Below are 12525 nucleotides of genomic sequence, written 5' to 3'. Positions count from 1 at the left end.
CAGTGCTTCTCGGCCAGCCAATCAGCAATCAGCTTACAAAAGAAAGGCGGAGCTTACGCCAGAGAAAGGGAGGCCTTGGGCAACTGGAGGAATGTTTGAGCAACAAGACACTGAACGGTGAAACTAAAAACAACATAAAGGTTGCCCCGACGGGTCAGGTCTGCCGATCAGACTGATTGTGTCCATGTCCCTGTGGATTAGGGGTTATCTGGTGTACCTAGCATTAGGATTAAGGTAAGGGGTTAGGGTTATCTGGTGTACCTAGCATTAGGATTAGGGTAAGGGGTTAGGGTTATCTGGTGTACCTAGCATTAGGATTAAGGTAAGGGGTTAGGGTTATCTGGTGTACCTAGCATTAGGATTAGGGTAAGGGGTTAGGGTTATCTGGTGTACCTAGCATTAGGATTAAGGTAAGGGGTTAGGGTTATCTGGTGTACCTAGCATTCCAGTCAGGAAGAAAAAGGGAAGCCATCCACTGGACATTGGCGGGGTGCTAATGTGGAAACTGGAACAGTCTGACAGTCCATGTGCATTTAGCGTGGCACCATAGCCCGGTGCCCGGTCCGCCACTCCTGTTTGGCCAGCTCATGCGGTCGGTGTCACAAGACAATGCAGACTGACCCGGGACCAGGCTAGCCTGGCATTAAATACACTATGACACTATATGACACTTCATATTTGGAACTCTGCTTGATCCCAGCCAGCGAGCCATGTTTACAAATTCCTTCTGCGATTATGAGAATGACTAAGGCAATCCCAGGTATGTTGACTGTCCGCGAAACAGGACCCTTCCCCCACAGTAATGGACAGGGGCCAACGTAAACTCCGTAGAGGAACAGCACTGGACTTTCCCCTGATCTGGCCCAGGCAGAGGACAAGGAGAAATGCCATGTTGAGGGAAAGGAGACCTGCTCCCAGTCACTCCGGCTGCAGCTGCTGGGATGCTTATAAATAACCAACGGAGCATTTTCTGGAACCCTCCCATGCTGGAACACATGGCGCTAGATTAGCAAGACGCCCAGACTAGAACGCTTCTCACCGCCGGATCCCATTTAGCACCCACACACTGGACTGGGCCCCGGTTCCGATCAGTTCTCAGGCTTTCCAGAAAATCGGGTTGGAAGACTCAAGTTTTCCTGCTAGTCTCCTACTGATCACAGGCGTCCTCCGAATGGGATGTCGCAAACAACCACAGATGTATGCCCTTAAAACCCGATGAACTGGACGGATGGACCCGGCAGACTGAGCCCAGTAAAACCCCTGGGTCCAGCAGTCCACTCCACATTGCTGAGTCTCCTCTATCAGCCAACCGGATTGGACCGTCCTCATAGACTGACTGGACATGCAAACATACAGGCTCCAGTCCTCCCGGGGGGGGGGGGTACACACTGTAAACACAGCCCGCCCCCGTCTCACCTTGGTGGACACTCATCTAGACAGCAGGCTAGCCACTTTTAGCATCATCCCAGCACAGCAAACCCAATAAGCCTGACAGCCCCACTCCCCCCCAGCACCACACATCAAACGGCATATGGATCTGCTGTGCCTGTAGCTACAGTCACCTTGGGGGGGGGGGGGGGGGGGTGGAGGAAAAGAACGGCACGTTACCTGCCTTGCCATGGCTCTCACTACTGTCTCCGCCCGAGCATCAGCTGGGACTCCGGCTAGCTCTGCGTTAGCCGAGAGGCAGCCTGGCCCTGACGCTGTAGTGGCCTCTCTCCTGGGTTTACAGACCGCCTCCCTGACTCCCTCCCCCTCCTCTCCACCTCACGCACACGTTCCCACACGCTCGTACAGCGTGGTTCAGAGGAGTTTGATCAAACCCAGCCACAGCTCAGAGCAAGCCCGCACACGCATAGACATCCAGGACAGAGAGGAGGAAGAGAAGCAGAGGGAATGGAGAGAGAGAGAGAGAGAGCAGAGAGAACAGGAGGGAGAGAGGAGGGAGAGAGGAGGTCGGCAGAGTAAGAGATGAAACGGCGCGATGACATCATGTCTGCCATCATGCCCTCTGTCTGCCAGAAACCCACTACTGTTACAGTTAGACTCCTCCTTAATGATACACACACATACTGTTACAGTTAGACTCCTCCTTAATGATACACACAAATACTATTACAGTTAGACTCCTCCTTAATGATACACACAAATACTATTACAGTTAGACTCCTCCTTAATGATACACACAAATACTATTACAGTTAGACTCCTCCTTAATGATAAACACAAATACTATTACAGTTAGACTCCTCCTTAATGATACACACAAATACTGCAATAATTAGACTCCTCCCCAATGACACACCCACTACTGTTATAGTTAAACTACTCCTCAATGACACACCCACTACTGTAATAGTTAGACTCCTCCTTAATGATACACACAAATACTATTACAGTTAGACTCCTCCTTAATGATACACACAAATACTATTATAGTTAGACTCCTCCTTAATGATACACACAAATACTGCAATAATTAGACTCCTCCCCAATGACACACCCACTACTGTTATAGTTAAACTCCTCCTCAATGACACACCCACTACTGTAATAGTTAGACTCCTCCTTAATGATACACACAAATACTATTACAGTTAGACTCCTCCTTAATGATACACACAAATACTGCAATAATTAGACTCCTCCCCAATGACACACCCACTACTGTTATAGTTAAACTCCTCCTCAATGACACACCCACTACTGTAATAGTTAGACTCCTCCTTAATGATACACACAAATACTATTACAGTTAGACTCCTCCTTAATGATACACACAAATACTATTACAGTTAGACTCCTCCTTAATGATACACACAAATACTATTATAGTTAGGCTCCTCCTTAATGACACACACAAATACTATTATAGTTAGACACCTCCTTAATGATACACACAAATACTATTATAGTTAGACTCCTCCTTAATGATAAACACAAATACTATTACAGTTAGACTCCTCCTTAATGATACACACAAATACTATTATAGTTAGACTCCTCCTTAATGATAAACACAAATACTATTACAGTTAGACTCCTCCTTAATAATACACACAAATACTATTATAGTTAGACTCCTCCTTAATGATAAACACAAATACTATTACAGTTAGACTCCTCCTTAATGATACACACAAATACTATTATAGTTAGACTCCTCCTTAATGATACACACAAATACTGCAATAGTTAGACTCCTCCTTAATGATACACACAAATACTTAGACTCCTCCCCAATGACACACCCACTACTGTAATAGTTAGACTCCTCCTAATGACACACCCACTACTGTAATAGTTAGACTCCTCCCCAATGACACACCCACTACTGTAATAGTTAAACTCCTCCTCAATGACACACCCACTACTGTAATAGTTAGACTCCTCCTCATGACACACCCACTACTGTAATAGTTAGACTCCTCCTCATGACACACCCACTACTGTAATAGGTTGCTCCTCATGACACACCCACTACTGTAATAGTTAGACTCCTCCTCATTACACACCCACTAGCATTATAGTTAGACTCCTCCTCATGACACACCCACAACTGTAATAGTTAGACTCCTCCTCATGACACACCCACTACCATTATAGTTAGACTCCTCCTCATGACACACCCACTACTGTAATAGTTAGACTCCTCCTCATGACACACCCACTACCATTATAGTTAGACTCCTCCTCATGACACACCCACTACTCTAATAATTAGACTCCACCTCATGACACACCCACTACCGTTAAAGTTAGATTCCTCCTTAATGATGCACACAAATACTGCAATAGTTAGACTCCTCCTTAATGATACACACAAATACTATTACAGTTAGACTCCTCCTCATGACACACCCACTACTGTAATAGTTAGACTTCTCCTCATGACACACCCACTGCTGTAATAGACTCCTCCTCATGACACACCCACTACTGTAATAGACTCCTCCTCATGACACACCCACTAGCATTATAGTTAGAATCCTCCTCATGACACACCCACTACTGTAAAAGTTAGACTCCTCCTCATGACACACCCACTAGCATTATAGTTAAACTCCTCCTCATGACACATCCACTACTATAATAGACTCCTCCTCATGACACACCCACTACTGTAATAGTTAGACTCCTCCTCATGACACACCCATTAGCATTATAGTTAGACTCCTCCTCATGACACACCCACTACTGTTATAGTTTGACTCTTCCTCATGACACACCCACTACTGTTATAGTTAGACTCCTCCTCATGACACACACTACCATTATAGTTAAGACTCCTCCTCATGACCCACCCACAACTGTAATAGTTAGACTCCTCCCCATGACACACCCACTACCATTATAGTTAGACTCCTCCTCATGACACACCCACTACTGTAATAATTAGACTCCTCCTCATGACCCACCCACTACCATTACAGTTAGATTCCTCCTTAATGATGCACACAAATACTGTAATAGTTAGACTCTTCCCCAATGACACACCCACTACTGTAATAGTTAAACTCCTCCTCATGACACACCCACTAGCATTATAGTTAGACTCCTCCTCATGACACACCCAGTACTGTAATAGTTAGACTCCTCCTCATGACACACCCACTACTGTAATAGATAGACTCCTCCTCATGACACACCCACTAGCATTATAGTTAGACTCCTCCTCATGACACACCCACTGCTGTAATAATCCTCCCCAAATACCATATGATATAAAAATTCGCTACATAAACTATCAACACGCATCCCCTGTCCTTCCCACTGTAAAATACAAATAATGCATGAATGTACGTGATCAATATATTACGTAAGAGTTTGAGCTAAACCATTCCACTGCAAATGCAAACAGGATGAACAGCTCTGTCTAAAGGCTCCAGTGCACCTCGGTTGCATGACTCATTCAACCATTTTTCTCACACCGTCAAACATGGTGTTCTCGCATACTTCTGATCTTTCACTTCAAAAACAATAGGAGACAAGAGAGGGGTGATTGGTAATATCACAAAGAAGGTGTGCTATATTCTAACCAATCACAGTATGTAAACTCCAAGCAAGGCCAAGAAAGCTGGAAGATAAATCATGTAATTTAACTGCCGAAATTCCCCATGGCAAAAAACAAAAAAATAAAAAATAAACCAAATGTATGCAATCCATGCATAAATGTAGACCATTCACACACTTTTAAGTGAAATTAGGAATGAATCTTTAGCATAAGAGGAAAGGCCAGAAGTGACTTCACCACACCGGGAACTAATGTTGTAACAAAGAGAGAATATATTAATGAACAATGACAGTGTTGATGCATGAAAAATGACTCAAACTAAAAGACTGGAACTTTTCGTTTCTTCAGTCCTCTCTACTGACATGAAATATCCAGAAGGATCAAATAATAAAGCCAAACAAAATGCCCTTTGCTCTTCTTGGATGAACAACTTAAGAGAGTCAGACCTCGATAGTCGACTAACTGATAAACAACTTGAATCAAGAAACTCAACTCTGTTGCACAACGTTCAGCTGACACCTTGTTCTTGACAAAGCTAGTCCAGAAAGCCCAGGGGTAAGCAACCTTAATGACTGGAAGAGTATAATTATGTTTTCATCATAAGAAAAATCTAAATATAGCGTGGTGAAGAGGGAGATTTCCAGGGTCACAGAGCGGTGAACCAGACGCACCGGCTATCTGATGACCCTGCAGTGACTGGGCATGTATACCACCACAGAGTGAGAAATGTATTAGGTTACCCCAATCAAGCCCAGCAGAATATTCATAAGGAAATTAAGATAGATAAACCCACGTACTATAACGAACACCCGAGGTTCGATTTGTTCGTTCTGCAGAAACATGACAAACGGCACTTCGCTTGTATACATGATAGTTTGAGGATTTCTTGAACATGTATTTTTTATTTTTTATCCAACCCAGCCTGCTCCACGCCCACGCAGCCTTTGCGTCCCACCACCACAAAGTGAACGCAGGCTTCACCATGTTCTATATCTATCCCACTCATTTCCCATATAAGCCGTAGGTCCACACGCCCTGTGGTGAGACCTGATTGGTGAATGTGTGGAGTTCACGTCTCCTGACCGGGGAAGGCGGGGCCACTGCGTCCTGAACACACCCGGAGACCCCATGTTTGCAATCTGTAATTACAGGAAATGACAGAGAGCCACTGCCATGAATAACAGCGTCTCGTTCTCAAAGACAACGGCCTCCCAGCAGCCTCTCTGGGACTGATGACACGGGTGCCGTGGATTGTGAGTCTGGGCTATTCTGGGGGGGGGGGGGGGGGGGGGTGAATCAGATAGATGGTTTTAGGAGCTAATTCGGGAACAGCTATGGGCTGAACAGGGGATAAATTGGAGTTACGGCAAAAGAGCGTTCCATTGTTTCTTCAAGGCAGTTATACTGAGAGATAATTACAGGTAAGGTTAACTCCCTATGAAGACGATTCAAACATCTCGGTCATGTAGAAGCATTCTGAGCACTACGTACGTAATGAAAGACCATACTAGACATGTACCAGGCTAGAAAAAATACATATAATTTGAATATTTAATGATAATATTTTACTGGAAGATAATTAAGGAAAGGACTAGGGCTGCAACTAAAAACTATTTTTATCAGTGATTAATCTGTTGATTGCTACTTTGATTAATCAATTAATCGGATAGAAAAAAATAAATGAATTCCAGTATTCAATGCAAGGGTTTTATTTAAGTTTCCAGTGTTTTTCTTATCCTTTTGCAATGCCTCCATAAAAAAAAAATTGTATGCAGTAGTTATAAAACAAATAAGAACATGTGCAAGAAATAAAGGTTTGTCATAATGTCATTTTCAAGACTGGAAAAGCAGTCCATGAAGCTGGTTGAGAGACTTTTGACTGATATTGTAAAAGTTAATGCAAACTGTAATGCATTGAAATGTCTAAATGCCACTAATGGGCTAATTCATCAGTAACATCGTGAATGCTTAGCTAGCCCGGAGACGCTCAACAACACACTAACTCAACATGCTCAGGAAGATCACCGGTTTGTGGGAAAAACATGTTTTAATGTGAACTCGGCCATGCATTCAAGATGAACTATTTCTCAATTAAAAACGTAATTCCATGAATATAGATTATAATGAACGACGAGTTTGTATTATATTAACTATATTAAGCATTACTAAAGGTCTGTCATCACGGCCAAAAAGTGTTTTCTCTGTAAATGCTCATGCATTACAGTCATGCAGACGCGTCACTGGGATCACAATACATTCGGGGCTAAGCCCCCCCCCCAGCCCCCCGGCAGAAAGTACAGGGTTTTGGATGCAGACGTGAAACATGTTGATGTACACGCTAGCGGCCTACACGTCTATATTGTCATAATGCACAATCGGAATTATAGATGAATAGATCTGGGGTTTCCTCGTTTGTGATAATTTGCCAGGCCTTTACTGCAGCTGTCTTCAGTTGTTGTTTGTCTGTGGGTCTTTCTGCCTTAATTTTAGTCTTTAGCATGTGAAATGCATGCTCAATCGGGTTGAGATCAGGTGATTGACTTGGTCACTGCAGAATATTCCAATTCTTGGCCTTAAAAAACCTCTGGATTGCTTTCGCAGTATGATTTGGGTCATTGTCCATCTGTAAAGTGAAGCACCATCCAATCAACTTCGCTGAATTTGGCTGAATCTGAGCAGACAATGTATCCCTATACACTTCAGAATTCATCTGGCTGCTTCTGTCTTCTGTCACATCATCAATAAACACTAGTAACCCAGTGCCACTGGAAGCCATGCATGCCCATGCCATCACACTGTCTCCAACGTGTTTTACAGATGATGTGGTATGCTTCGGATCATGAGCCGTTCCAAGCCTTCTCCATACTTTTTTCTTCCCGTCATTCTATTACAGGTTGATCTTAGTTTCATCTGTCCAAAGAATGCTGTTCCAGAACTGGGCTGTCTTTTTTATATGTTTTAGGCAAAGTCTAATCTGGCCTTTTTATTCTTGAGGCTTATGAATGGTTAGCAACTTGTGGTGAACCCTCTGTATTTGCTCTCATGAAGTCTTCTCTTTATGGTAGACTTGGATAATGATATGCCTACCTCCTGGAGAGTGTTCTTCACTTGGATGGATGTTGTGAACGGGTTTTTCTTTAACATGGAAAGGATCCTAAGGCTGCATATTAAGGGCTGCATATTAAAGAGCTGTAATTCACAAACCCTTCCTCCAATTTGGATGTGAATACCCTCAAATAAAAGCAGACAGACTGCACTTTAAGCTCATATTCATTATTTAAATGTAATTAGAATACATTTTGGTAAACAGCCAAAATAACAAAACTTGTATCAGTGTCATTATTACCTAACTGTAGCTCTTCGAAACTGCACAGCTAGCAACAATAAGTTGGACCGCTAGCCCAGTGCTTTACCAGAGTTGCGATTCCTGATTTCATGTCCAAAATAAATGTCCATATTAGGTTTTTAAGACTGCATAACGACATTACACAAGATTAGATTAGGTTCAACTTTATTGTCACCGAACAAGTACATGTACAGTACCACGAAATGCAGTTAGTATCTAACCTGAAGGACATCATACATTTAGGAATTAAAATAATTTTGTGTAAAGATGACAAGGACGCGGAATAGTCTTGCATAGAATATCCGTCTGAGCTGCAAAATATAATTAAGCGATTTTGGTCAAGATATTCCTATAAATAACTGGTTAATACCATTACTAACTGGTTAACACCATTACTAACTGGTTAATAACACTACTAACAGGTTGATACCACCACTAATTGGTTAATAACACTACCATCTGGTTCACACCACTACTAACTGGTTAATAACACTACTAACTAGTTAATACTATTACTGACTGGTTAACATCACTACTAACTGATTAATACCACTACAAAATGGTTAATAACACTACTAACTAAAAGACAACTACTGTGTGGTTAAAATGACTACCGTGTGGTTAAGATGACTACTGTGTAGTTAAAATGACCACCGTGTGGTTAAAATGACCACCGTGTAGTTAAAATGACTACCGTGTGGTTAAAATGACTACCGTGTGGTTAAAATGACCACCGTGTGGTTAAAATGACCACCGTGTGGTTAAAATGACTACCGTGTGGTTAAAATGACCACCGTGTGGTTAAAGTGACTACTGTGTGGTTAAAATGACTACCGTGTGGTTAAAATGACTACCGTGTGGTTAAAATGACCACCGTGTGGTTAAAATGACCACCGTGTGGTTAAAATGACCACCGTGTGGTTAAAATGACTACCGTGTGGTTAAAATGACCACCGTGTGGTTAGAATGGCTACCGTGTGGTTAAAATGACTACCGAGTGGTTATCACTACGGTATATGCAAGGCACATTAATGATGTGATGTTCCAGATGAAGTGACTTGAATGGGTCCCAGTGTGTGTGTTTGTGTATGTTCGTGTGTGTGTGCACAGGCTCCTGCATGTGTGTGTGTTATCTTATTTGTTATTAGGTTATGTCACCATCCTGTACAGCAGCTGGCCCTCTCGCCGGGGAGGCAGAACTGTGTAATCACAGGTGAGAACAAAACAGGTGAGATGGGCCGTTCCTGTCCTTAACGAGGATCACTGCATGACACCCACACTGCATGGCACACACACACACTGCAAGACAAACACACTGCAAGACGCACACACTGCACGACACAAGTGTGCGGATCTTGCATGGCTTCGTACTGTGGAGAAAAACATGCCTGTAAACAAAATGTGTGAAACAAATCAAATGCAGGGCTACATTTTGGAGGACGCAGTGCTGCTTAAAACACATCTTAGCCGTCCACATCATGCGTAGGAACAGTCCCCAGTGGAAACAAAAAGACACACACTTCAGCCCAACTCCCAACAGCACGGGAAGGAAACCCCTGGTCCCCTACAACCACAGACTCAGCAGAATCTAGATTCAACCATCCTGGAAGACCAGGGGTGTTGACTTTAGCCAGTTGCTGCACTGGTCAATTCGATCAGAATTGTGCCCTCTTTTGGAGCCTCGGGACCAGGTTTGGGAAGCCCTGCCGTGCGGCATATCATCATACCAAATCTGGTGACTATACATCACATACAGACACACCAGGGGTGTACTCCATCAACGCCACTAATGAAATATTTGCTTAATTGAAAAAGCCTGGTTTGAATGAACGCCAACTTCCACTTCAGACTCGTTCTTAAGTTCCATTAACAGAATCTAGCCGTGTCTTGTGCACGCGCACAGAGTACATATGCAGCCCAGAACAAGCGATCATCGAAATGAAGACACTCTGGCGCAAAAAAGAAGCGAAAACTGGAGCGGTGTTTTTCTCAACAGCGGTTCTGAAGGGACTTGATGAAGAGTTTAAAGGAGTCATCACCAAAAAAGGCAATACTGCCGCGACTGACAAGGCGAGGGAGATTGCTGAATTGCTGTCAGATAAAATGCATAAGTCATACTAGCCTAACATTCAGATTACTAGAAGTAAGACTGGCTATATTATCAGGCTAGATGATATCCGATTTATGATCAATCAAAATTATGTGAACTGATATAACTACAATGCATTTACTGTTAATAAGCATCATTTGGGGAGGACTGAAGTCTCTCTGACCTAGTAACCCTTGGCCTATATTCATTCTCAGAGATTATATCTCAACAGGGGTCAAATGAATAGCTACAAAAGAATGTGGCAACAGTTTCGATTTTAGATATCAGGCAACTTCCATCGCAGATCATCTGACAGCATAGATGGCGACCAATGATGAAGGCAGAGCCTACACTGAGGCAGACATTGAAATTGAAATTTCTGTGAACAACTGCCAGGGTAACAGGATTTAAATCCAAAGATGTGTTGACATCAAAACGTATTTGATCTATTTTCACAGATACGCACATTTCATCCAAATCCAATTGCTACTATTCTGTCTGACAGGTAGTGGACAGATGTCCCCAGTAGATGCCTGTACGTTTAGGCTATGGAAAAACTTCCGATTGACATAATCTGCCTCCACAGGTCCAGATGGGGACTGGCATGCACATGGGTACAATCTATTGTGCCTATAACATTGGGGAAGCCTGAAAAAGAGGATTACGTTAATAATCCTCTTTTTCAACCTGTAGGCTACTTTACATTTATTTTAACGGTACCTGCAATACCCGCAATTGAATAAAATTGAAAGAATCATTGATTCTTTGTGTTTCAAGATGACCAGGGAAAGTGATGAACATATTCAGGTACTGCTTTAGAGCAAGTCATGCCCTTGTTTCCTGGCATGGAGTTCCCTTCGCAAGAACTTCTGCATCACCAACACTTTACAAGAATGCCCCACGCAGAGCTCTGAAGACAGACTGAACAGTGGTCAAGGCTTGGCTACGCTGATCTACTATTTCTGGTGGATTTTCGAAGTATGCATCCATGTAACATAGACCTCATCTACAGGCACAGTGAAAGAGGAGGGTTTTTCACAATTCTCCCGTCTTTTCACTTGACAAAAAAGTCAGATATCGTCACCTATGTTGAGAGTTTCTGCATCAATGTAGAACATTGCTGTGCCCTGAAATGAATCAGCATTGGCAGTTTTAAGTTTGTCTTCAGTCTCGTTAGCAATTGCTCAATTCCCATGACTATTCCAAGCAGTAAGATTCAGGTATTACTGGCGTACAAGCTTTTAAAATGGCTAGTGGCAAAAGCTATACAATTCATAGATATTATTTGTTGTGGAAGTAAACTTCTTAAGAAATGTTAGTCAGTTCAACACAATGCTTAATGGTGTCTAGCAAAATACTCAAACTTGGCGTGATGTTAATGCGTCACAAAATGTAATGTTGAGACACAATATTATGACAAGGTAGGTCCCAATATTGGCATACTAGCTTACTATATACTAAACAGTACGTACTTTACCATCATCCGCGAAGTACGTACTTGTAATATGTAGTATGTGATTTGAGATTCAGCAAGCAAGCAAGTTTATTTATATAGCACAATTCATACCTCGAAGCAATTCAATGTGCTTTACAAAGAAAAATATGAAAGTACAATAACATAAAAACAAATACTCAAATGAAAACACCAAAACAAATGAAAACATCATAATAATAAAAAATACAATAAGAAAACATATAGAGGGGCCTATGTCAATTAACTATTGTCTTTTGAAGATAGTGAAAGTAAGACATGCTTTTCTTAACTTATTTTTTGTACTGATATGTTCTTTGGAACTAAATGAAACAGGTCAGTTCACGCTTGGCCACGTAACTTGTGTTTCCGAACATGACAAAAGTAATGCGAGCGATGAAAATACATGGTCTTTTGAGATTCTGTTCACGCCTGTTGGACATTCTTTGAAACACAGCTAAATTAAGCTTGACAGTTAGCCTGCGAGGGAGCAGGCTAGTTCAGAGGTATACGTTACCTTGGTTACTGAGCAGGGACTCCTGCAAGCCACAGTAATGGAACAGAACTCTCACTTAAATTAGCCAGACTTGTCAAAATAAGCCTGG

General features: G+C 42.4%; 1 protein-coding gene across 3 annotated transcripts in view; it reads right to left on the bottom strand.

Moving 5' to 3' along the window:
* Positions 1-12525, bottom strand: part of ano5a (anoctamin 5a) — a 46210-nt gene that overhangs the window by 22869 nt on the left and 10816 nt on the right. The window contains exon 1 of one of the 3 annotated variants that reach the window (XM_010883433.4): positions 1609-1868. The exons of the other annotated variants lie outside the window; for them this stretch is intronic. Coding sequence (XP_010881735.2) covers positions 1609-1620 — 12 coding nt within the window. The 5' untranslated portion in view covers positions 1621-1868. Of the gene's footprint in view, positions 1-1608; positions 1869-12525 lie in introns of those variants that run through there. 3 annotated transcript variants of the gene reach the window in all.

This window comes from Esox lucius, chromosome 19 (genome assembly GCF_011004845.1).
Source record: "Esox lucius isolate fEsoLuc1 chromosome 19, fEsoLuc1.pri, whole genome shotgun sequence".
Classification (NCBI taxonomy): Eukaryota; Metazoa; Chordata; class Actinopteri; order Esociformes; family Esocidae; genus Esox; species Esox lucius.
Note: the sequence above shows the minus strand (reverse complement) of the source record. Positions and strands in the feature narration are given on the sequence as shown.